The sequence below is a fragment of the Ctenopharyngodon idella genome, chromosome 3 (assembly GCF_019924925.1).
Source record: "Ctenopharyngodon idella isolate HZGC_01 chromosome 3, HZGC01, whole genome shotgun sequence".
NCBI lineage: Eukaryota > Metazoa > Chordata > Actinopteri > Cypriniformes > Xenocyprididae > Ctenopharyngodon > Ctenopharyngodon idella.
In genome coordinates, this window is record NC_067222.1 from 29,730,273 (window position 1) to 29,756,994 (window position 26,722).

General features: G+C 37.7%; 1 protein-coding gene across 3 annotated transcripts; it reads left to right on the forward strand.

Moving 5' to 3' along the window:
• The first annotated feature begins 1,724 nt into the window (after window positions 1-1,724).
• On the forward strand, window positions 1,725-26,138 carry ap2a1 (adaptor related protein complex 2 subunit alpha 1). Of its 3 annotated transcripts, XM_051885486.1 has the most exons (22): window positions 1,725-2,482; window positions 6,207-6,418; window positions 11,387-11,580; window positions 13,037-13,166; window positions 13,313-13,414; window positions 14,256-14,515; window positions 14,653-14,821; window positions 14,959-15,096; window positions 15,173-15,355; window positions 15,500-15,597; window positions 15,803-16,034; window positions 16,132-16,317; window positions 17,442-17,575; window positions 17,955-18,017; window positions 18,442-18,513; window positions 21,212-21,294; window positions 21,539-21,627; window positions 21,769-21,893; window positions 21,975-22,091; window positions 22,187-22,256; window positions 23,513-23,647; window positions 24,168-26,138. In XM_051885486.1, the coding sequence occupies exons 1-22, from the start codon at window positions 2,416-2,418 to the stop codon at window positions 24,243-24,245; spliced, it is 2,937 nt and encodes a 978-aa protein (XP_051741446.1). In that variant the 5' UTR covers window positions 1,725-2,415; the 3' UTR covers window positions 24,246-26,138. The 3 variants fall into 3 exon arrangements, with proteins under 3 accessions (XP_051741446.1, XP_051741447.1, XP_051741448.1); XM_051885487.1 differs by lacking the exon at window positions 17,955-18,017; XM_051885488.1 differs by lacking the exons at window positions 17,955-18,017; window positions 18,442-18,513.
• The last annotated feature ends 584 nt before the right edge of the window (window positions 26,139-26,722 follow it).

The following is a 26,722-nucleotide window of genomic DNA, read 5'->3' on the forward strand; positions in this document are numbered from 1 at the left end:
AGAATATCTTCTTTTGTGTTTCACAGAAGAAAGTCATACAGGGTTAGCGACACAAGGGTAAGCAAATGGTGACAGATTTTTATTTTTTAGATGAATTATCCCTATAAATCAAACTAAGCTACAAGCAAATTAAGCAATTACTAGGCTATATTATATAAAAAATAACAGTAAGGTAAGTTGCCTTAAGAATGGTATGCATTTACTGCAAAATTGTAGCAAATATAGATATAATTTTGCAGCATGATGATGCAGCATCATCCAATATATTATTTGGGGAAATAATTGGACACATTTGTTAGTTTAGTTGTTATTGCACAAAATTGAAAGGGGCAAAATTATTGCACAAAATTTGCAACATTATGAAGTCAAGTCACCTTTATTTATATAGTGCTTTTTACAATGCAGATTGTGTCAAAGCAGCTTTACAGTGATAACTGGCAAATAATTTTGGCTGCACAGCAGCTAGAAGAAAACTGTGTCATTGTCCAGCTTAAGTAAATTCAGTATTGATTCATTCCTTCGTAAAAATCAATAGTTTTAGTTAATTCATCTATACATTGGCTCTGGAGAAAACAGTGATGTCATCGTCCAGCTCAGTTCAGTTCACATATAATGGTGTCAATGCAGACAGATCAAAAACATTGTTGAATATCAAGTGTCCCCAACTAAGCAAGCCAAAAGGTGACAGTGGCAAAGATCCCAAACTCCAGGTGACAAAATGAAGAATAAAACCTTGGGAGAAACTAGGCTCATTCGGGGGGCCAGGTCTCCTCTGGCAAATAGCGAACAGTGCATGATTATGATTCAGGCAGCGTTATAGGTCATAAGTCAGTTTGGGGTCGCAACAGTCAAAATATTTAATCCAGTTCCATCTAGATGAAGATCGGATTCATCATGCCGGTATGGAAATGGTTTTGTTGAGGATCTGTGCCACTGAAGAAGAAAGATGACTTCCTTGGAAAGAAGTCCCCAATAAACCCAAGATAAAATCCCAGTTGTCATCTCATTTTTGAAGAATATATGTCATTTTAATAAATTATTTGAAAAAAACTGCTTTGATGGACTGGCCATCCAGAAATGCTCCAGCTTCTCTGTGACCCTCCAAGCATTTTGAAAAATGGACAAAAAAGATGTCATTAATGTAAAATAGGCTACTCTACAAATATTCTATGTACATTTATGCATACAGCAGCGTGTGTAGAATTTTTGACAAACAAATAGGCATTTTAATGCTTCATTAGCTTTAAGCAAATGAGCTCACCATTCACAATACATGTATGAGGTATTGTATTCTGTAGTTTTGATTATGTGCTTAAATTCAGACAGTTCTGTGATTTTGATTCCGACAGTCGATTATTCCAATGCACCAATGAATGAGCAGATAGACAGATAGATAGATAGATATTGTAATCGTGCAAAATTGTTTTGCACGATTATAAATACTTGTTTATCCCCTTCACACATTAACTTTTAAACAGGAGCACCAATTGTCAGATTTAATTTGTGTACATTACAACCTCCAAGTACAACATTCCCTCATACTTGCACTTTGATACTTTCAACGGTGTCGATCTTGTTTTCAAGCCAATTAAAATGGTTAAAACAATTAATTGACGTATAAACGGACAAATTATGTACTGAATGACAAGGACAGAACTGCAACTAACCAATCAGATTAGGAGAAACAGGCTGGAGGCGGGACATCTGGGGAGGAAGCGCTAGAGCGAGCTCAGTGCCCGTTCTGTCACGAGCTCCGTCCGGGTACACCGACCGAACGAAAAGTCTCGTACATTATTGACGGCTAAACATAGCCTATAGCTATTTCTTTCGCGAGAAACAGGTCTGTCAGATTAGTTCGTCAAAAAATAGAATTCCCCGTTGTCCTATCGCGGTCATTTGGGTGATGTATTCTAACATTTGATAGAGCTAGCCAGCTCGCTAGCTATTTGGCTAGCTTGCCGTGCGTGACTCAAAGCAAGAGAGGTATCAATTGTTATTTTAACGCAATCGACATTTAGTCGCGTTACCATAAATTAAAAACAACACGTTGGCTATTTTTTTTAATTAGTCAGTGCTGCAACGAAAGCTTCCGTCTTGCTTCGTTTTCCCATTGAAGAGAGTTCACAGGATTGAATGAATTAGCCAACGGAAACACCAGTCGCGCTGACTCCCCAGCTTCTCTCACACCCTCTGCATTCACCTCTTTTATTCACAAACACTCTCGCTACTACATTATCTGTGATTTACAAGCGCCTAAAATTTAATTCAAGACTACATTTGCAGCTAGTGTGGTAGTGAGTTCGTGTTAGTTAGCCCGCTAGCTCGGTGTATTTGCCTGTTAAACCTGCACCTCTGAACATCTGAAAGTCATTTGTTTCGTTGTTGAAGCCGGCGTGAAGAAAAAACTCTGCAAACATGCCGGCTGTGTCGAAGGGAGATGGAATGCGAGGATTAGCGGTGTTCATTTCGGACATCAGAAACTGTAAGTGCCCCTGTCACACTCAAACACCATTAGTCATTTTCTTATGCGAACAGCTGCACTCAACTCTTCCTATATACGCCCTAAACTGATTCAAATGGCCTGTGATCTGTTCTTGCTTTGCTCTGTGATGATTTTAGCCAGAATTAAAGGGTAAATGCTGCAAGTCAGATCAGTGGCTCTCGGTGAGGGAGGTCATGAGAGTAATCGCGATCACTCAGGCCCGTTAGCTTTAGCTCCGATGATGGAACGAAGCTTTACCGTCAGAGAGCCCGCTAGGCCGCCACCGAAAACCGCGTCTCACTGCAGATGATCTGTCCAGCATGTTCTGTCTCTGTCGCTCTCGCTACCTTGACTAGCTGGATAGCGGTTGATATCGCTGCTCGCCAAGAGGACTCGTTTCAGATGTGTTTTTCACGATAATCCAGTTATCAAGCTGTCGCCTTGAGCTGAGCGTTATAGGAGGGTCGTCTTGTTAAGATGTGTCTGTAGTCTTATGCAGCTGCCTGTGTTACACCTCTCATTTTAACTCTAAAATATTGGATAAAAAGAGAGATTTGTTTAGGGTCATGGTAGGAATTTGAGACTCGTACTTTCGTAATAATTCTGTAGTTTTAAAGAATAGCTGCAAATAAGATTATTGATGAACTTTTTTTGATCCACATTTTCTGCTGAACTTCTAAAGACTGTTAAAACATCCATAATTGATCCTATTCGAATGTAACGTCTTATGATAAATTGTTATTATATAAATGAGTGAATTGTTTTGCACTTATGTTAACAGTGGGAACTATTAACTGGCTGACTCTTATTTATTTATTTATTTTCCCAGTATTGTTGTGTATTTATGCTTTCTCATACCCACATTTTGTTTAAGTGCCTTATGCAGAAAGCTTTGTGTAGCTTCCATACTAAAAAACTGCATGCACATGTCAGATTATGTGCTTACTAGGAGTGAAAATGGGATGTTTCGTCATGATACAATCAGACATTGCCAGCGATATATTTGCAGAACATGCCACGATACCATTTGATTCGATTTTGTGGCCTTTGATTGATATTAAAATATTATTAACTCACAAATGCAGCCAATAAATAAAACAAACATTTAATTGAACTTTGCAGTTGAAAATTGCAAAATAATGTATCCCAGTTGGGACACCCACAACAAAAAATACACTTTAGTTTTTTAAATAATATAGAAAAATAAATAAAGATAAAAAAAAAATGTGGTTACTCTTTTTCCTACTCTTTTACGAGTGCTGTGAATTCAGACATAGTTCTTTTGTCACATACTGTTTTTCGTTTACTATATAGTAGATGATTACATGATGATGATGATGATAACTTTATTGTTAGACAAAGTCTGAAATTTGATTGCATTACAGTAAGTTCATTCACAAGTACAAAAACAAACTACATATAAAAAACCTTTACAATCACATAAAAAAAAAAAAAGTAGGGAAGTATGCGATTCCGTATTAAGTCTTCTGTGCTCTCTAAAATAAGAGTGCATTGAATTAGCTCTATTCAGATACATTTCATTTCAGCATCATTGTGAGCTGGAGAACGACACAAATGCTAAGTCAGAAAACGATATGCGAATGCAATGTACAGTCAAACCAAAATTTATTCAGATGCCTTGAACATTTCATTCATTAGTACAGTTTATTCACTATAGTTAAAAAAAAATGGTAATAAAATATGACAAGATCTCAGAGATAAACTGTGTCAGAAAAAAATAATCTTAATTATGTCAGATAACACTTAAGCAAAACATGGTCAGGTCAAAGTGTCTGAATAATTTTTGGTCCCAAATTTTTATCAATTTTACTGGTAGTCGACTGTATGAAGAATTTTTGGGTATAATATGTCACAGTTTATTTATCTAGTGTCTGAATAATTTTTGGTTTGACTGTACGTGCTGACATTCTAGCTGATATTTGGTTTTGAGGTCATAGTCAGTTAATCTTAACAAACAACCAAACCATAGATTTGGGTCATTGAGATGATCTTTGAGATGAGTCCATTTTTGGTTAAAGTTGTGCATTAATCTTTTGTGAGTGTGTTTAGTACTGTACTTTCTGAGACACTTGGTGTTTTTAATATGCCAGTCATCTGTGTTTTATCATCTATATGCAAAAAGGATTGTCACTATGTTTATTCTGTTGTTTTGTCTAAGAGTTAGTGATGATTGGTGTTGGCTACAGTTGAAATCAGATTGCATGTTACTGCAAGCTATTGCACAGAGAAGCCAGCCATTACACAGCTTGAACTTTAAGTTGGTTACCATCTACAGTTACATAAATTGTAGGAATAATGTGTTGACCCATGTCAGGATACTTTGGTGGAATGAGTGCATTATGTGAAAAGAAAAAGAAAAAGCTAATTCAGTCCTTCATTGCTGCCTACAATAATTGCAAGATTAGTGGGTCGTTTGCAGTTCTTACAAAACCTACGATCACTGCAAACTACATTTTGATGAATTCATCAACAATTGCATTTTGAAACAGTTCAATTCATTAGTTCCTGACTGGAATCATTGAAACTACAACACCAGTAAAAGCTTGTGTGTTTGTCCAAACATTATTTTTGACTTGCGCATAGGAAATGAAAGGCTGTTTTGTGTGTACATTACATTTATATATGAGACCCCTGGTATTGGACCAGGAAGCTCATAGTACTGGATGTCTGATACTGCTATTAGAAAAGACACAATATTGCACCACAATATAACATCAACACTATTTATACACATTTTTTTTTACATTTAGCAAAGGTTTTATTTTCCTTGTAGCATTGTTTCATGTGGCAGCAGTTATTTGGATGTCATCAGATCTCTTTTTAAAAAGTGCATATACAAAGCAAAGTGAATTCATCCAGTGTGCACAAGTGACATTGGAGCAAATAAGAAATCTGATGCTTTGCCCAAGGGTGACTGATGCAGTGAGCATAAGAAATGGTTTAACCTGCATGCTGATGGTATGGTGGATTTGGTGGATGAAAGCAAACAATTTTAGTGAATTATTATTTTTATTTATTTATTTATTTTTTGCATGTTTCAAAGAACATGTTTTTTGTCATGCAAGGGTGCAAACTACAGAAGTGTAATGTATGTATTGTTTGGTTCCATTTTGCTAGGCTTTTGCAGATATTTTATTTATTTATTTATTTATTTTTGTACACACTAGCACTTAATCCTTCCAAGGACTTTATCCTGTTTAACCCCAACCCCCCCAAAAATGTGTTGCTATTTCCTGTCATCTCTCCTGGTTTCCTGTCCTATTCATTTACCATCATCTGCTCTTCTGTCTCTCTGTTTATTTCACTTTCAATGCATCAATTTTCATAATATCTGTAATGACACAGCCATATTCTCATGTGTAAATCATGCCAGGGTTTTTGGTAATAACAGTGTGGCCGGTGTGTTGTGAACATCCTTGAAACTGATTTATAGATTTTTAAAGATGCATTAAGCATTTTGATGCATAAGAATTATTAAATGTTTAAATGAAGGCAGGGAGAAATGCATATTTTTTATGACTGAAGAGCTCACAGCGCAGTTATACTGTGTAAGCTGTACTGTGGTATCAAGATATCAGCGTCGGCCGGGCATTTTGTCAGCTCGTGTTGTCTCCTGATATGTTCAGATCGCCCAATGATTACCAATTGCTCTGCAGTATCAAATGAAATCCTGAGTCTCCCTGTTTTCTGTTTCTCTCCTCAGGTAAGAGTAAGGAAGCTGAGATCAAACGCATAAATAAAGAGTTAGCCAACATCCGCTCAAAGTTTAAAGGAGACAAGGCTTTGGATGGATACAGCAAGAAGAAGTATGTGTGCAAGCTGCTCTTCATCTTCCTCCTGGGCCATGACATTGACTTCGGCCACATGGAGGCTGTCAACCTGCTCAGCTCCAACAAGTACACTGAGAAACAGATTGTAAGTGGAGCTGTCTTAAAATTAGGGGTGTAATGGTTCTCTGTAAAAAAATCACTTGCACTGCGGTTCGTCTCAAATCTGACAATACATCTATAATATGTTTTGTTGAAAATAGCAATGTGTAAAACAGACAGACTGAGTTTGGATAATGTATGTTTCAGTCGATGGATATGCATTCTGGCTTCCCAATACGTTACAACAGCGATGATCAAAAAGTGTGGACAAAACAGTCACTCTTTGTAAACTTGGTTCACTGCGAGTGCCGTGTGCTCTAATATGACCAGTCATTTACGCCGTCATCACCCGGGTGTTGAACAGCACACGTTGCTATCTGTTTAAACTAAACTCATTTAAGCCTTGCTAATTTAAACATTCAAGAGCAAGACGTGAAATAGAACTCGTGCGTGCTGTGAGAAGATTACAAATACTAAGTTCTCTTTTAAGTCTTGTGCTTGAACGGACAAATTCACACAAAAATTATTTCAACATGCCATGAGTATCCTAGCAAATATAGTCGGTTATGTCTTAAGTGAAAGTATAAAAGTTTAGATAGACAACGCATATGTTACAGTATATGTACTGGATCGTGCATTATGTCTTAAAGGGAAAGAAGCCTAATATTCTTGATATCTGTGTTTTTAATGTTAATCAAACAACAAATGACAAAGAAATCACTGTGTGAGCAGTGAGCACTCACTGCTCTTGCCTGAATAGCTTTTGTAACTTCATATTTAATCTTTATTTAGCCTAATTTATACTGTGAAGGTATGCAGTGTTATTTTATATTTGATTATTATTTTATTCATTTTCTGTACCTGAAAAGTACTGTTAGATACCTGAAAAGCACTGCTTATTTTATTTGAATCTTTGCTTTATTTTATTTATTTATGCTGTTGCTTGTAGTTTGATTAATTAGTCTTATTTCCTTTATTTTTATTTGACAGTAGTCCTTTTTTTCTCTGAACATAGCACATACCGAAACATACCAAAACTGTGACCCTAAAACCATGATAAAAAACGAACTGTGAGTAATTTGAACCGTTAAGGCTGATTTATACTTCTGCGACGAGTGTACGGCGTAGACTGTGTGTACCACGCGTAGCCTACGACGTAGCCTGACGTGCACCTCTTCACGTCACAACACGTGAAGTGTAACAACACGTCAATTCTACGCGGACCGCAAGCGCTGTGATTGGCCTGCTAGAACCCCTCCCTCAGGTCAAAAAACTGGTGCGGAGTAATCGGTGAAGAGAGAGCGTTTACAACTTCCATAGGAATGAAAAAATGCTCTGTTTCAGGGGACACATGCAGTCATAATACAACAAACGTCGTTACCTATTTGCCGCTTCTCTGCCGTTTCTATTTGTAAGCTTCTCTGACAACGCACATGACAAGCTGCTTCTTCTTCGGCTTTTGCCTTGACACTCAACATGACCGCGGACACTGCCTACTAGTGGTCTGCATGCATGTCGACGCAGACATCAACACAGAAGTATAAATGAAAACAGACGCATAGCCTACGGCGCAAAGGCTCCGGCGTAGGTCCGACACAGAAGTATAAATCAGCCTTTACACCCCTACTTAAAATATTCTACTGTGTGCAGATGTGTATAGTGAACTCTTGAATGAGTGATAAGGTAGATGGTACCCTTCAAGCCCCAAAAAATCGCATCCATCCATCATAAAAGTAATCCATAAGGCTCCAGGGGGTTAATAAAGGTCTTATGAAGCGAATCGATGCGTGTGTGTAAGAAAAATATCCTTATTTATAACTTTATAAACTAGAATCACTGGCTTCCGGCAACGACTGGACGTGAGTCTAGTTCTGACGGAAGAGTGACCTCTGACCTGACGCATGACGTATTGACGAACGCAGAAGCGCAGAGGATAGAGCAAAACAAAACGGCAGTCATAAATTAGAAGTCTAAAATGAGAATTTTTAAAGAGTAATGTTGGAGGATTTAGATATAAGAGAAGAAGAGCTTGAGTTTGTTGCCCAGCCCTATTTGTTTGAACTGCGAGAGGCGTCTACTCTCACCTGAACTTACGCTACTCCTACATCCTACGTCATGCATTGGGTCAGAGGTCACTCTTCCGCAGGAACTCAACTTGCCTACGGCCATTAGCGGAAGCGAGTGATTATAGTTTATAAAGTTAAAAATAAGGATATTTTTCTCACAAGAACGTATCGCTTCGCTTCAAAAGACGTTTATTGACCCCCTGAAACGGTATGGATTACTTTTGATGGATGATGGATGTGCTTTTTTGGGCTTCAAATTTAACCATTATAAAGCTTAAAAGAGCCAGGATATTTTTGTAGTCATATACACCTAGGATTGCTTGAGGGTGAGTAAATTATGGGATAATTTTCATTTTTGGATGAAATAACCCTTTAATAGTCTTTTTGTTGTTAAAGTTCAGACACTAGTCACTATCAAGTAAATTTTGATTTATTCATCCAAATTGGGCCAAATTCCTTGACATTCCACGTTATACAGTAAATTCCATTTTTATGACTGAATTCCACAATTCTGTCTGTGTTTTACAGAAATTATAGGGCTCTAGATATAAAAGTCTGTGTATGGCTGCTTATCCAAATAAGATTTTGTAGATGTGTTTTTGTAAGAGGAACAGATTTTTTTTTTTGTCATTCAGGATATGATTGTAGGGTACACAAAGTGCAGTAGTGTCTGAATTCATTTATTTATACTGAATGGACCTTACCAGAGGAAAAATGTTTTCTGTTTTCAGTGTTCTCTTTTGTCCTTTAATGACACACTCTCATATGTCTGCATAGAGAGAGACATGTAAGTCAACTGATATGCAGGATAATTGACTACACTGTCAGAACAAACAGATCCATTGTGTATTGTAAACAGCCTCTGTAATATTACTACTAATATACACTACTGTTCAAAATTTGGGGTCAGTAAGATGTTTTTTTTTTTAAAGAAATGAATACTTTTATTCAGCAAGGATGCATTAAATTGATCAAAGGTTACAGTAAAGAAATGAATAATATTAAAAGATTTCTGTTTCAAATAAATGCTGTTCTTTTGATGTTTCTAGTTATCAAAGAATCCTGAATCACAGTGTCTATAAAAATATTAAGCAGAACAACTGTTTTCAACATTTATAATATTAAATCAGCAAATCAGCATATTAGAATGATTTCTGAAGGATCATGTGACACTGAAGACTAAAGTAATGATGCTGAAAATTCAGCTTTACATTTACAGTTGCATTACAATTACATTTTAAAATATATTAAAATAGATAGTTATTTTAAATTGTAATAACATTTTACAATATTGCTGTTTTTACTGTATTTTCGATCAAACAAATGCAGCCTTGGTGAGTATGACTACTTTCAAAAACATTTAAAAAAATGTACCAACCCCAAACTTTTGAATGATAGTGCAGCAAATGTATTTGAAAATGATGACTCTAGATACAGTCTTACTCTTGTGGAAATGGTCTTTTCTTGACTTGAACTTTTAGACATGTCTGATAGTGGGCAACAGATGTGTTTTTAGCTTGTCAGAGAAGCTTAGTGGCACTCCATGCCATGTAGACCTACCATGAGGTCTAATTATCTCCTGCTGATCAAACACCCACTCTAGCAGCCACACTCCCATCAGCCACGCTGCTCTCTGCAGGGCAACACTGACAGAAGCAGGGCAGAATCTGAGCATGTTTCAGTACAAAAAAAGGACTACAAACTGAGGGCCATTCAGAGTCAGCTTATCTTTTTCCTTGAAAAGGAAAGGCATTGAAATAACATTTACAATGCAAACTAGACAACAACAACACATGGCCATTGCATTTGCTCTTGGACAATACTGTACATGGCAAAATGAATAAAATTTACATAGTGCTAATGAATTGTAGAGGGATTGCAGAAGACGCTGGATCTTTTTCTTCCTGTTGCACTTTTATACACTTCCGTGAACTAGAAACAAGATGAGGTCCTGTATCTTGTTACCCTTTTGTAAAGGTTCTTTTCACTGCAAGACATTATACTATAATGTTGAGGAATGAGGTGACATCATCTTGTTTTGACCTACTCCTCCCATATGGGTCAAATATATTCAATACACATTTCCCATGAGCTAAGCCCAAAAATTCAGCGAGGTTTCTTCCCTCAAATGATTAGAGGATACCAATATCTTTGTATAGAAGTCAAACAGTTTCACTACAGCATCTTACAGTTTCCTATGATTCTTGAAATAAGACATTATAAGCACATTAAAATGGATTCCAAATCTGATGTAGGTCACCAAGTGGCCTGCTATATGGTAAGATTTAGTGTCTCAAACTAACAGTTAACAGTGTCAATGCATACATTAGCTGAAAAATTCCACTTCCCTTCTGATACATTTTAAATTCAGCCAATATGTTTTTGATGCTGATTTTTGTTACTTTTTTTTTTAATTGATTTTTTTTTTTTTTTTTTTACGATTGCAGTAACATCAACAAACAAACAAAAAAGCGCTTAATCTATCTAATGTATGTGTATATAAACAGGCAATCAGAGTTTTTTGTAAGTAAAGAATGTAAAGGCTGCCAGAAAGATAATGGAGCAAATGACTATCTTGGTAGTAGAATTTAAATTAGTTGATACAGATCATCTTGCAAGGCACATTCCTTCAAACCTCCAGATTTTAAAAGCATGTTCAACATCACGATGCAGCGAGAGTGGAGAAGAGGCAGTTTAAGTGAGCTTCAGCCCTTGCAGCAGTGAGAGAGACACATTAGTTCAGCGAGGGAGAAAATCTCTCTCTCGTGCTTTAGTGCTTATCCACCGAGCTTGCAGGGCTGCTGCTCTGAGTCTGTTTGAAGATGACAGTTCTTCAGTGACGCTGTCTTCATTTCAGCTTTACCGTACACTCACTTGCCCTCAGTCAGAGTGTGTGCAGTATATAACAAAACTTCTTTTTGTTCTTTCCTCTTTTGTTTGTTCTCCAGGGGTATCTGTTTATCTCTGTGCTGGTGAACAGTAACAGTGAACTGATCAGGCTGATTAACAATGCCATCAAGAATGACCTGTCCAGCCGAAACCCCACCTTCATGTGTCTGGCTCTGCACTGCATCGCCAACGTGGGAAGCAGAGAGATGGCCGAGGCCTTCGCTGGAGAGATTCCGCGCATCCTTGTGGCTGGGTGAGCAACTTGGGCCTGGAGGGGTTGAGCGGGAGGTAGAGCTACACGATTAATCGTTAAAAGATTGCAATCTCAATTCAAACACCCCCACAATCTTATTCTTAAATGTCAGCAATTCAGCTGTCTTTTAAACCTTTGAAAAGTACGATCACAGCCGAACATTCAAATCTGCGTTGGCGCTGCCGCTGACCCAGAGAGAGCAGTTGTCAAGCTTCACAAACTGTCTTTTCAACCACACAGTATCTTTATTTCTGTATTACAAATATTCATATTTTCACATAAGTACTGGGATAAAAGTTTATAGTTCGTATAAACTCTGATGTCTACAGTTGCAGTCAAAATACAGTAAATCACCTTTTGAAACTTGCCTTTAAATAAAGATTGTATCAATTACATCACTACGTCAGTAGGCGGCAACAAGTGACTGTTAAAAATGTATTCGTAAAATAAATCATTCATTCAAGAGATTTATTAAAAAACTCTAATTTATCCAGTAATGAAAGAAGTAAAATGTTTATGAGTGAGTCATTGAATCATTTATTCAAAACAATTTTTTTAATAGACTTTTGTTTAGTTCGTGAAAGAATCACAATCTCTATTTTAAACATAAAATTGTGATTCTCAATTTATCCAGCATCGTGCAGCTTTAACGTGAGGGCAAAAATGAGGGATTCAAATTGAATGGCGTTACAAAGAAGGAACTGAATTGTGTAAGGGGGAAAAAAGGATTAATAAAACAGGAAGTGTGTATTTGTGGTGTCACTTTCTTCAGTTCAGTATTAGAGATTATTATTTGTTTTACTACAGCCAAAACCATTGTTTTTTGTTTTTTTTTCAGGCACTGGTTAATTTTGCTTCCATAACTTGTCTTCTTTCAGGCTACTAGAAATAAAACATCCGAAATACATATTTAAGTGTTTATTTTCTTACACTTTATGTAGATTGCAATTACAGGTTGTTTGTTTTTAGATCATTTTCTCAAAATGAGTCGGAAATTTCCACTTCAGTAGCACTTTACTTGAGCCAAAATTTTCCAGTTTTATTCCTATATATTCTACAGGTTTTTACAGAGGGGTTTGTTCATGTCATATCATTCACCTGATTTATACATCACTTTATAAATTTGTGGTGATTTCTTTTTTCCTGGCTGTCGATAGTATTTTCTGATTTATGATTAGAAAAAAAAGAGATCCAAAATTCCATCTACAAAAGCATTTAACTTTAATGTCAGCAAAATGAAACAAGAATTTTAAACCTAGCTTTATTCAATGTTCAGATTTCTGTTCTGGAAATGTATGCAAATTATGCATATTTCATTAGATAATCAGCTGGGGAAAGTATGGTGATAACTAAAATTTTTGCCCTATTCACATATAGTGTCCTGCCTTAAGTGGTTTAATTTACGTGGATGAATGTTGCTGTAGTTGGTCTAATGTAGTTCCTGTCTTAATCACAGAGACACGATGGACAGTGTGAAGCAGTCCGCCGCTCTGTGTTTGCTCCGCCTGTATAAGACCTCGCCAGACCTGGTGCTCATGGGAGAATGGACCTCTAGAGTGGTGCACCTGCTCAATGACCAGCACATGGTAAGTCTGACACAGAAACCACAACCTCATGATATTCATTCACATGCCCGTTTATATTGAAAATGTACACATTTACAGTTTAGCGCGTGTCTTTGTTGTTAATGTTTTTAAGGGGTTCTTAGTTTTCTGATGTTCTTCTCTTTCAGGGTGTGGTCACTGCTGCGATCTCCTTGATCACCTGTCTCAGCCAGAAGAACCCTGATGAGTTCAAGACTTGTGTGTCACTTGCTGTGTCACGTCTCAGCAGGGTGAGGGTTTGTGTGTGCATGCATGAGACTTTTATTTCAAAAACATTAAAAAATATTTCCGACCCCAAGCTTTTGTAGTGTATATACAGTGGCTTGTGAAAGTATTCAAACCCCTTCATTTTCATATTTTATGTTGCTGCCTGAAACTACTTCAAATTACTTTTTTCTTTTTTTTTCTCATTAATCTATACTCCATACACCATAATGACAAAGCCAAAACAGATCTGTGACAACTTTTAAAGTTTATTAAAAATAAAAATATCTCTGAAATAATTACATTGCATAAGTATTTGTACCCTTTTCTGGGACACTTCAAATTTAGCTCAGGAGCATTCCAGTTTCACTTGTAGATGTTACTACACTTCGAGTGGAGTTAACCTGTTCAAATTCACTTGAATGGGTATGATTTGGAAAGGCACACACCTCTCAAAAAAAGGTCTAATTGCTGAAAATGCATATCAGAGCAAAAACCATGCCATGAGGTCAAAAGTACTGCCTTAAAGCTAAGAGGATCTAAAATTAAACAGCCATTTTTGTTAAACCATCAGGAAAAACGGAAGTCCCCAAAAATTAAAGGTTAAAATGTTACATTCAAATATTGATTTTAAATGGAGTTAACAAAATAATTAAAATCTGTCAAATTTTCTGTCAGCTTGCAACATTTAAAAAAGATTTGCATATCAAAAGTCTGTTTTTGGTTGATTCTGCCATCTTTTCATGGTTGTGCAGCAAATTGCATTGTTTTACCACTGAAAAATCACATGGAAAAACAATCTTCTGAAAGTTTTAATTCTTTGCAACCCCAGATTCATGTGTTCTTGTCTTTGATTGTCTTTCTCAGATCGTGTCCTCAGCCTCCACTGACCTGCAGGACTACACCTACTACTTCGTTCCTGCTCCGTGGCTGTCCTGCAAGCTTCTGCGCCTGCTGCAGTGCTACCCACCGCCTGAGGATGGTGCTGTGAAGGGACGACTGGTGGAGTGTCTGGAGACCATCCTCAACAAAGCCCAAGAGCCACCCAAATCCAAGAAGGTTCAGCACTCCAATGCCAAGAATGCCATCCTATTCGAAGCCATCTCTCTCATCATCCACTATGACAGGTGCACATTGTCTCCATTTCTCACATTAAGGGCATTGTTTAAAACAATCTGCTATAATGTTTTGATTGGTTTTATCTATATTTAGCATTTCACTGTTGTACTTTTTAACTCTATTCATGGTCCTTGTTTCTCCACAGCGAGCCGAATCTTCTTGTTCGGGCATGTAACCAGCTGGGGCAGTTCTTACAGCACAGAGAGACCAACCTGCGCTACCTGGCCCTGGAAAGCATGTGCACCCTTGCCAGCTCTGAGTTTTCCCATGAGGCAGTTAAAACGCATATAGAGACAGTCATTAACGCCCTAAAGGTTAGTGGCTAGAATCTGCATTCTTAAAACACAGTAAACACTAAACACTAAAAATGTTAATTTAAATGGCAGATTCCTTGTTTTATAATTCATGAACACTGTTTATAACCATTTAATTCTATTTATCTTGCTGGCAGACTGAGAGGGATGTCAGTGTTCGTCAGAGAGCAGCTGACCTCCTTTACGCCATGTGCGACCGCAGCAATGCCAAGCAGATTGTCGCCGAGATGCTGAGTTACCTGGAGACAGCTGACTACTCCATCAGAGAGGAAATGGTGTGTGTGTCTTCATCTCTACTGTCTCTCTTCAGTCAAAGGTCATTGTTAAAATGGGTGACTGTTGTGTCTGTAGGTACTGAAGGTGGCCATCTTGGCAGAGAAATATGCAGTAGACTACTCCTGGTATGTGGACACCATTCTGAATCTAATCCGCATTGCTGGGGATTACGTCAGTGAGGAAGTGTGGTACCGCGTCATCCAGATCGTCATCAACCGTGACGACGTCCAAGGATATGCAGCCAAGACAGTCTTTGAGGTAAATGACACCAGATGTTCACTTCTTGTCCAGAGATCTAGAAAATTGGCTTCCACTATCATTGCGATACTTCATGCAGCACTTCATATTTCCTGCTCTCTTTCTTTTTTTTTTTTTTTTTTTTTTTTTTTTTAATTTTCACAGGCTCTGCAGGCTCCAGCTTGTCATGAGAATATGGTGAAGGTTGGAGGCTATATCCTGGGAGAGTTTGGTAACCTTATTGCTGGTGATCCTCGTTCCAGGTGAGTTCTTTATCCACTCAAAGCAATGTTTTCTAACATCACACTTTGGTGTTTTAGATGTTTTATTGCTATACTGATGATGTCCTCTTGTTCTTTTTCATCTCTCTTTCTTTTTTCCATTTTCTTTTGTCTTTCCTATGATCTGAAATTGATCAAATTGCACTATGCTCCAACTCATCTCACCTCTATCCTTCCATCTCACTAGTCCTCTGGTTCAGTTTAACCTGCTCCACTCTAAATTTCACCTATGTTCAGTCCCCACGCGTGCCCTGCTGCTTTCTGCCTATATTAAGTTCATTAATCTGTTCCCGGAGACAAAGAGCACCATTCAGGAAGTGCTGCGCTCTGACAGCCAGATCAGGAACAGTGATGTCGAGCTGCAGCAGAGAGCTGTGGAGTATCTCAAACTGTCCTCCATTGCCAGCACTGATGTCCTGGTGAGATCACACCCTTTTGCACATATTTTGTTGACTTGTTTGTCACCATTTTTTTTGCATAAAATTATTTGCATAATATCACTGTGTGTAATTCTAGGCCACAGTGCTTGAGGAGATGCCTCCATTCCCAGAGAGAGAGTCATCCATCCTGGCCAAGCTGAAAAAGAAGAAGGGACCAGGAGCTGTGTCTGTGAATGAGCTAGAGGAGGGAAAGAGAGAGGGAGAACTCAATGGAGGGGGAGAGAGAGGAGGAGACAACTCTGCCATTGCTGCATCTAATGCTGTGAGGGACACACACACACGTTGATGATGTTGCTTGAGATTTCTGTCATATATATATATTTTTTTATATATATATATATATATAATAATGACAGAAATATAAAATAAAAGTATTAATTTCTTAAAGAAAAACAAACTTTAAGTATATATATACTTAAAGTTTGTTTTTCTTTAAGAAATTAATACTTTTATTCAGCAAGAATGAGGGATTCAAAATGACAATGTTTTCTAAAGATTTAAAAGAATTACCTTTTTTTTTTTTTTTTTTTTTTTTTTTTTAAAGATTTACAAAAGATTGCTATTTTAAACAAATGCTGTTCTTTTGAACTTTCTATTAATCAAAGAGTCCTGAGAAAAAATGTATCAATATTTTACACAAAAATATTACGCAGCAACTGTTTTCAACATTGGTAATAAGAAATCAGCATATTAGAGTGATTTCTGAAGGATCGTGACTGCTGAAAATTCAGCTTTTCCATCACAGAAATAAAATACATTTTAAAATATATTCCAATAGAAAACAGTTATTGTAAATTGTAATGATATTTCACAATATTACTGTTTTTACTATATTTATGATCAAATAAATGAAGCCTTGGTGAGCAGAAGAGACTCCAAAAACATTAAAAATCTTACCGTCCACTTTGCAGCTTATTCTGGCCATGAACCACCACTTCAGACAGGAAAGGTCTATCCAACTGATATTAAAAGTGATCTATCACATTCAGTTTTGTTTTTACATGCTTTTTATGGTCAGGTTTATCAGTAATCGCTAATACCACAGTAATAGATCAAACATTTTTTTTGCCAATTTTGTTTCCAATCACACTGGTGCATCAGATTGAAGCTGCCAATTTCAGACAGCTCTTGCCACTTTTGTGGGCAATATATATCAGATGGTCAATGCAGGTACTATATGGCAGTCTGTGGGCTGAGGCTGAGACTAATATGCGGCAGACTTTAGCCGTTGCACATGTTTACATTGTACAGGGAAGTGAGTCAGCAAATACAGAACAATTCCTGAGAAAACACCCACACTGCACACATCCTGATTCAAACACTTCTTCTTCAGCATCTCCTTATTAAACCACATTTCCAATGTAACGAACACTCTTTTTCTTTCAGTCCACTCCGTCCCCATCTGCCGATCTGCTGGGGCTTCGCACGGGTCCCCCTGTTACTGCTGCCGCTCCCAGCACAGGCAGCTTATTGGTTGATGTTTTCTCAGAGGCTGGTGTCAATGATGATGGTTTCCTGAGGTAAATAAAAATCTGGTTCCTTAGCATCCTGTTTTCAGTCCACTGTGCCTTTATAGCTTTAATTAACTAAAGTCAAGTACACTAATATTTTAACATGTCCAGATGTTCTGAGCTTGTATATACGTCTGTCAGGCTTTCTGCTCTTCTGTCGTTTCACTTTCTATCGCTCTTTCTTCTTCTCTTTCTTCTCTGTTGTGTAATCTTGTGTCCTTTATCTTGCTGTATATGTGACTGTCTTTCTCTTTTCTTGCTTCTTTTTTCTCTTTCTCTTTCCCTCCCTTTTCCATCTCCCTCATTTTGGTGTGTGTGCGCACATGTTTGTGTGTATGCGTGAACGTGTGTGCGTCTCACGTCCTTGCTTTTCATTGGACGATGGCAGAGATCTGGAACCCCCCACTGAAAGCTCTGACTCCCTATTGGCCGAGGGTCCTGGTGACTCGGAGTAAGGGGCCAGTGGTTGACTACAGTGTCAATGTTACAGCAAAACATACTGACAGTCACATATAAACACTTAATTTTTTGGTTATTTATAGATGTTGTTGTGTATATATGTTCTTTTCTGTTTGTGTCTGTGGAGTATTCTGTATTTGTGTGCTGTGTGGTGGTAATGTGAATTTGCTAACATTTTATTTGCCACAGATGTAATGTCGGTACTAACCTCTGCCTTTTGTCTTTCTCTCCTCTTTCATGCTTTCTTCTTTGGCTTCACTCTGCACTTCTTCTCTTTTTATCGGCTCACCACTTTCTAACATCTTTAATCTGTTTTAACCATCTGTGTCTTTTCGCACTTAACACTTCTCACCCCTCTCTTCCTCTCTTGGGGCCGTTCTCTCTTCTCTCTACATTCTTGGCTTTCGGTCTCTCAGCTCTGCTCCCCCCTCTGTGGTCTCTGAAGATCCTGCTCCTCCTCTGCCTGAGTCAAACGAACTGCTCAACAAGTAAGAGCTCACTCGCCTACTTCACTCCCTCTATTCAGTCACCCGACCATCTCAGACAATCATCACCAGAAGCCTCTTTCATAATATGCCACCTTCTCTTTTTCTTCTTGGTTGCCCCCTCCCCTTCCCTTCCCTTTTTTTTTTTTTTTTTTTGGTTACTGTTAATATTGTAGTGTAGTGTGGAAGCTGTTAAGCAGTAATTTTCATTCATTACAAGTATTTTAATTTTTGCTTAGTATTAAATATACATTACTGTTCAAAAGTTTGGGGCCAGTAAGTCTTTTTTGAAAGAAGTGAATACTTATTCATCAAGGGTGCATTAAACTGATCAAAAGTGACAGTAAAGACTGTTATAATGTTACAAACGATTTATATTTCAAATAAATGTTCTTTTGAACTGTCTATTTATCGAAGAATCCTGAAGAAAAAAAAAAAATGTATCACTGTCTCCACAAAAATGGTAAACAACTGTTTTTAACATTGATAATAATAAATGTCTATTGAGCAGCAAAACATGATAAATGATGCTGAAAATTCAGCTTTGCCATCTCAGAATAAATTACATTTTAAAATATATTCAAATCGAAAACCATTCTTTTAAATTGTAATATTTCAGAATATTGCTGTTTTTACTCTATTTTTGATCAAATGCAGCCTTGGTGGCCATAAGAGATTTCTTTCAGACCCCAAACTTTTAAACGGTAGTGTCTATGTAAAAAACAAAACAACAACAACAAAAATATAGTAATTATTTAATGTTGGAAAAAGCCGCCTTCTGTTCTGCAGAATCAAACCTATATGTATCATGACAGTTAATTATAGTGACCCAATTATAAATGTAAATATGATCAAATCAAGTAGTTATTTTACAGTAAGTCTACACTCACTCAGTCTCTAGCCCATTAAACCAATAACCTGTGTCTGCTTGCACATTGTGGACACTTCTACTTGGACTTCAGGCCTGTGCATAGATGTACTCCAATATAAAAATCCCTTTTTGCTACTTTAATTTATAGGCATTAGTGTTGTCACGTTACTGGAAACTTCGATACGATACCTTGAAAAATATCAATATTTCGATTAGCATTTTCAATATCACAAGGGAAAAACTCTGCAAATACACTCATATAGAGATTGTTAATATTATTTACATTTTTGGTCCATCCATTGAAATTCTAGGCAATCAAAAATTTCTTCTGAAGAGATCACTTTACCATTACAATTAACCATTACAAATATCTCACAAATATTTGCTAACTCAGTGTATTTGTATTTGTTTTTACAGTGGGGTAATTTTGTTGTAATAGCTTACACACAGCGCAAGTAAGCTTGATTTCAAATGGTAAATTGAATTTAAAAAAGACAAGTAAACGGTAATAAAATAAGAACAAATAAAGAAATTACTAACAATAGCACAAATAAATAAAGATACAAATGAAATAGACTGCTTTATTTTTTTAGACCAGGTAAGTCTAACAGTAGTATTCAGGTAAGAAACTGAATAAGGAAACAAAGTAATTAAATTTTAGATAACATTGGATAATCTTCATTGTAATAATCAATTATAGTTACACAAGTTAATCAGTCAAGAGCAGTAATTGATTTTCTCTTTGTCTTTTATTGTTTGATTAACATTTACAACTTAGAGAGCGGCAAGTTTATTTGGCTACTGTCCCTTTAAGACGCACAGATCCAAAATACTGTTATTGTTACACATTCTTCCTGAACTGTTAACTGCGGAGCCCCAGACATGACATGCAGGAAAAAAATTGTAGGCTAAATCGTGCGCACGATTTAGTAAATCGAGGGAACAAATTAGTAAATCGTGCGCACGATTTGATTTTTTTTTTCTTGCATGTCAAGTGCGGGGCTCCGTAGTTTACGACTGTGTTTATGTTAATACTCACCAAGATGGGCATTGTGAGATTATTTTTGAGTGTATTTGACCATTAATAAGCCACAACTCGCTGTCGGTGTATTGATACTGCAGAAAGGAGTATTGGAATCATTTCAGATGTATCGATTCTGAAATATATCGAAATATCTATATTTTTGACAAAACTAATAGGCATAGTAGAGTTTTGGCAGGAAATGTTTTGAGATGGGCTTGTCTGGCCCATATAAGCTTCATGGCTATATGTCAGAGCATGTGCTCTAACTACTAGTTCACAGCTCCAATACTTATGTTTATTATTTTATCAGATGAAACCATGGCACTACATAGTCAACAACATTTGGCAGCACTGATGATTGGCCACTCTTTTTGGCTTAGCTTCAGATGACTCCCTTTCAACACCCCCCCCCCCCCCCCCCCCCCCCCTCTCCTGTTAGTGTCTCATGCTGTGTTCACATGCTCCTCGGATGGTCCTATTCCCTTAAGGGGAAGTCATTCTTCCAGTGTTGATGTGCTTGGCTTTACTTGCCTGTTAGAGTGAACACTTGCTAAACTTATCCAAGTCCCTTAGCATGAACAGAAACTAATTGTATCTTTTACTAACACTATTGGTAATTAATTACCTGTTTTACTGATGGTAACAATATTGGGAGGGTGATTAAGGTGAATTTTCCCAGTGGGGAGCTCATGTTTTTGATTTATTCTTCCAACACGTGAACGCATCATTAAAAAACAAACAGTACCGTTGCTCGCTGTCCCCGCATGCTTGTTTGCCTCACACACACTCTTATCTCTTGCCCTCAGGTTTGTGTGCAAGAACAATGGAGTTCTGTTTGAGAATCAGCTGCTACAGATCGGCATAAAGTCTGAATATCGCCAGAACCTTGGTGAGTCAGAACATCTGCAAAATTGTAATTGCATCATTTGGAGGTACATGTCAGCTGACTTCTGGACTATGTCATCAAGTTTATTGTATTTTAACCTGCGTTTACAAGAGACTGTAGTTTCAATGTACAAATTTTTGCAGTTCTGGCTTATTTTTATCCTATTGTGTTAGCATTATAAAAACCTGTTACTGTGTTAATATTTGACTTTATATTTAAAGTGCTTGCATGTTACCTCTTCTCACAGGGCGGATGTATCTGTTCTATGGCAATAAGACGTCAGTGCAGTTTGTAACCTTCACAACCACAGTCACCTGCCCAGGAGAGCTACAATCTCATATCCTTCACATCTATACATGCAAACACATGTTCATTCTTGCTTATACATGTTGTGATAAAGTGAATTTTATTTGTCATGGAGATTATCTGAGGATGCTTGTTGTTTGTTGGCTTGTTGCAATTCCTTGACTGATCCCACAGCTCAACGTTCAGACTAAACCAGTGGAGCCTCTCATAGAAGGAGGTGCTCAGGTGCAGCAGGTCATCAACATCGAGTGTCTGTCTGACTTTTGTGATGCACCTCTCCTCAACATCAAGTTCAGGTGACAGATGCATGCTTTTAAATGGTTTACGATGGTAAATCAGCATACACCGAGGTTTACGAAGCTGTTGTGCTATCTCAGGTATGGCGGAGCTCTCCAGAACCTCACACTCAAGCTGCCCGTTACCATTAACAAGTTCTTCCAGCCCACAGAGATGGCATCACATGACTTCTTTCAGCGCTGGAAACAGCTCAGCCAGTAAGTGTTTGTGTGTACACACAAGACAAATTACTGTGTACATACACCACAAACTGTTCTCTAAATGAGAAACGTGTTAAATTCTTTCCTCACAGGCCTCAGCAAGAAGCACAGAAGATCTTCAAGGCCAACCATGCCATGGACACAGAAGTGCTTAAAGCTAAGGTGAGTTTACACAGCCTTACATTGACTGTGTTTGTAATACCATACTAGCCTACTGTGTACTGTATTTACTGAACACCACACAATGATAGGCATTTTCAAATAGTAGTATGCAGAATTGTCACATTACCTTATTTTGCATGTTTAATTCAGTGTCCAGTTATCAGTTGTCTCAAAAATAAATGATTATTTTGTATTTTTAAAGTTTGTGTGAAAATGTGTTGACTTCAATTTAATGAAATGATGATTCAAGAAAAAGATGATGACTATTCATTTAGGTTCATTCATCAAGAAAATGGATGGTCGAGTGCATTGTATTGTGGGATACAGTTCCCAGTGTTTTCTGCTCTGTATGCTACACATTTTGGGATATGTAGTCAAGGATCTGGTTATTCTATACATACAAAATATTTGCACCCTATGCACAGTTTGCATACTATACTGAATAGGAATATGGCTGTCACGAAATCAGATTTTCAGTACATGATTATCATGGCTAAAAGAATTCACGATACCAATATTATTGCAATATCTATAGAAATGTTCAAAAAATGTAGTGCTATCAGTAAAATTCATCTTTAACTTTTTGTTTTTTCTCTTTTTTGGCCAATGAATCACTTGAAATGTGAGTTTAGGGAGGCAAAGAGAGTTTGTAACCATAACTATTAGGGCTGCACGATTTATAGTTTTAGCATCACAGGATGTGCCGTGTCAAGTATAGTCCTGTCAGTTTAAACATTCAAGTGATTTTAAACCTTTCAAGCGCAAGAAGATGCGAAAGAGAGCTCAGTTCTGAACTTGGGAGCTGTTTTCTGTGCGCACACACAAAACCACGCAGACAGCACGTGAACACTGAATTCCCTTCTCTTTCATGTCTATTTGTGCTTGAATGGACATACATTGTTGTGAATAAATAACTGTTTTTTCAACTAAAGCTTAACATATAACATTCTGGCAGCAGCGGCCAGAATAAAATCAGTCACATAACCTATTAGATTTTAAATAACTTACCCAAACAGCAAACCATTCCAATTTAAAAAAGTTTTTTTACTAGAGGGCCCTAATGGTTCCCCACTAGATAAATATATTATGCAGCATCTTAGTAAAAGTGCTTTTCTTCCTGTTTTCTTCCATACAAAAAAGCTGCATCGTATATCACGCAAGTATCCTGCAGAGTTCATTTGCTGACAAAAGTTCACTTAATTTCATTCTCATCTTTCGCCTTTTGCCACTCTTCCCTTCTCCCTTACATTTCATAGTTACTGGGATTGGGCATGGCTCTCTTGGAGAACGTGGATCCGAACCCAGAGAACTTTGTGTGTGCCGGAGTGATCCAAACCAAGGCCCAACAAGTGGGTTCTCTGCTAAGACTCGAGCCCAACGCACAAGCCCAGGTATGAAAAGACATTCGTTTTATGCAAATATATGTATCCATATTACACAAACAAAAGGAAAAGAAAGCAACAACGAAATGCCACAAGCATCAAAAGTCTCACAGCCCCTCCCTGCTGCCATGGAGCACAGGTTTCTCTCCAAGTCAGTTTTATTGCATCTTACTGTTGTCTGTGTGTCTCTGTGCCTGCTGATGCAACTCAAGTCTGGGGAGCAGGTAACACATTCATCCTGCCACCCCTTTCAACCCAAAACGCCTCCCTCCCTCCCGCTATTGTGATTTCACTCCATGTCTGGTAGTAAAACCCAGTTCATTTAGCGTGACAGCAGTGTCCTTCTCTTCGTATATGTTGAGTTTCCTTTATCCATAGTGCAAGTTTACATTTAGTATCGACAATAAGGATCAGACACGCATTCGGAAAGCAGAATGAGCGTCTATCTGCACAATTGATGTTTCTTCCTCAATTGTTTGTGTGTTTTGGTTTACATTAGGTAACGTTCTTTATTCTCTCTCTGTCTCAGATGTACCGGTTGACCCTGCGCAGCAGTAAGGACACTGTCTCCAAGCGTCTTTGTGAGCTGCTGGCGGAACAGTTCTAGAAAGCCAGCCGAGACTAGCACCATCTAGAACCGACACCCAGACCAGACCAGCGTTCCACCTGAAAGGCCCCAGAATAAAGATTCTACAAAAAGCATTCATGCATAAGGGAAAATTAGCTGTCATCCTCTGGCAGCCATATTACTGTCCTTCTGATAATGATTATTATTATTACTGTTATTATCATCAGCGCTGCCCTTCCTGTTTTTATCGGTGTTTACCTGCGTGTGAGCAATGGAACGAAAGGAAGCGTGTGTGTGTTTTTTTCGTACATGTGTGAAAGAGTCATGGTGATAGTTCCGTTCTCCGTCCTGCCTGTTCAACGATCAACTCCTGTGCTTGTGTTGACAGCTTGTGTGTGTGTGTGTGTGTGTGTATGTTGTGGGTTAAGGGGGAGGGAGAAAAGTAAAGCAAAAAGATGGAAGTGGAGCAAATTTTCCCTCTCTCCTGTTTTATCCTCAGTTTCACCCGCAAAAACTGCACATTAGCTGTTTCTTTGGAACATTCCCTGTAAGACTATTACAATCTCAAATACACTAACGCAATGGCACTTCCCTAAAAGAGGCCAGAATCACTAACCCTTGTCGCTTTATCTCTCTCGCTTTCCTCCTACACTGAAATCGGTCAGATCCAGAGCCATTGGTGTACATAGAGAAATCAAAAAAACAAAACAAAAGAAGATTCCACTCACATTTCCAGTTTATCACACCGTACATGTGGTCCTTCTGACATAGTAATGGCCAGTGCACTTTAAGAGGCTTTGAGAGGAAAGGCTTTTATAGTCCCGACCCCTTTTTCCTGTTCTTGTCCTATGTATTCATTACTCGTCCTGACCCCCATTATCTGACAATGTTTATTGAAAAAAAAAATCTCTATATATAAATATATATAAACCATGTAAATGATTACCCTTCATGGATGCATTTGTATGTCTCTTTCTTGTTTTTGATAGTGGTATATTGTCAGTGTGTTTGTATGCTTTCTTAATTGGTCTAATGTTTGTTGCTTTTGTTTTGGACATTCCATTCTGTACTACGAGTGAATGGGCATAACATTTCAGGTTAGTTGTACAGTGTTAAACGAGCTGGGGAGGAACTAGAATCAGAAAGAGAAAGTGAAGCAGAGGAAAGGTCAGGTCCACCAGTGTGCGAGTTTCTGCACGTGAAGAGTGCAACTGCTGTGGACCTTTATGTAAATCTGTTTTTTTTTTTTTTTTTTTTTGTAATATCGTTAAAAAAAAAAACATCTGGAGGACATTGACATCATCTGTCATTCTTCCAGCACAGTTATTGACTGAAATGAATAGTAGATAGTGGTTACCTCATTACTAAATCTTTACACACACACACACACTATTAACTTTGAGTGGTGACTGGCCACAGCTGGAGACCCATATTTTCATTCGCAGAGCTAAAACCTGGGAAAGCACTTAGTTTGTGAAAAGTCATCGCATGCACACAGTTGTACACACATTCTTAGGCCTAGAGGACGGGGGCTTAAGGGGGAGCACTGGACCAAAGCAGCTGCCAACTGTCAATCACGTACAGGGATCATAACGATTTTGGTCAGCATCATTTGGTGAGAGAGTGTGTGGTGGTAATCTGTTTGATTCTTGTGGAAAAAAATATAATGGAATTTATGCGACATAGTCATATTAGTTCAGCTGGGGGTCACGCTTCCCTCAATGCAGTGATGCAGTACTGGGGAAATCGTCATTGTAGTTGATTAGAGTCACAGTCATGGTGTGTGTGTTTCTGTGTGTGCGCGTGTCTATGCAGTATCCGCTAGCTAATGCAGCCCCGGTGTATCGCTGTTCAACCTGTCAGATACCTGTGTTAGATTAAATTTACTCTGTACTGAATAATGTGAAAGTAAAATTATGCCATATACTCGAACCAGGTGTTTTCTTTGTGTGTGTGTGTGTTAGGGATGGCCACAGAGATCATGAGGGCTGACAGCTGAATCTCACACATGCATAAAGCACAACATGGTATAGGCCTGACTCAGGCTAAGATGTAAAGTGGCCCATAACAAAGGTTTAAAAATGTGTTATGTCTATGGCTGTCTACAGATGAAAATGATTGTGAATAATCTGATTTCCAACCAGAAAGCAGAACGGGATAGTAAAAATGTCAAGTTTGGTAAACTTTGGTTAACTTGTTTTTATATTATATTATTATGTTTTTAAACCCTTCTTATGGCCTATTTTAAATCTTAGATTTAACCAGGCAAGTCTTCTCTAAGATTTAAGGTGGGCCATAATAAGGGTTTAAAAATGTAATGGGAATATAATACAAAAACAAGTAAAAAGTTCATCAAACTTGACATTTTTACTGTTCTTTCAGGTTGGAGAAAATGAGATGAATAAATTATTTCCTTCTGTAGACAGCCATGGTTATGTTTATCTTCAGGTTTATGCATATAACAACACTCTAATGGTGGGTAGAAAAAAAGATACTGTCAACTTTACAGCAAACAC

Bases quoted from the DNA above. Each gene is read 5' to 3' on its own strand.
- ap2a1 (XM_051885486.1), top strand. From the start codon at position 2,416: ATGCCGGCTGTGTCGAAGGGAGATGGAATGCGAGGATTAGCGGTGTTC. The intron at 14,516-14,652 runs GTGCACATTGTC...GTTTCTCCACAG, and splicing joins CTCATCATCCACTATGACAG to CGAGCCGAATCTTCTTGTTC. The intron at 23,648-24,167 runs GTATGAAAAGAC...TCTCTGTCTCAG, and splicing joins AGCCCAACGCACAAGCCCAG to ATGTACCGGTTGACCCTGCG.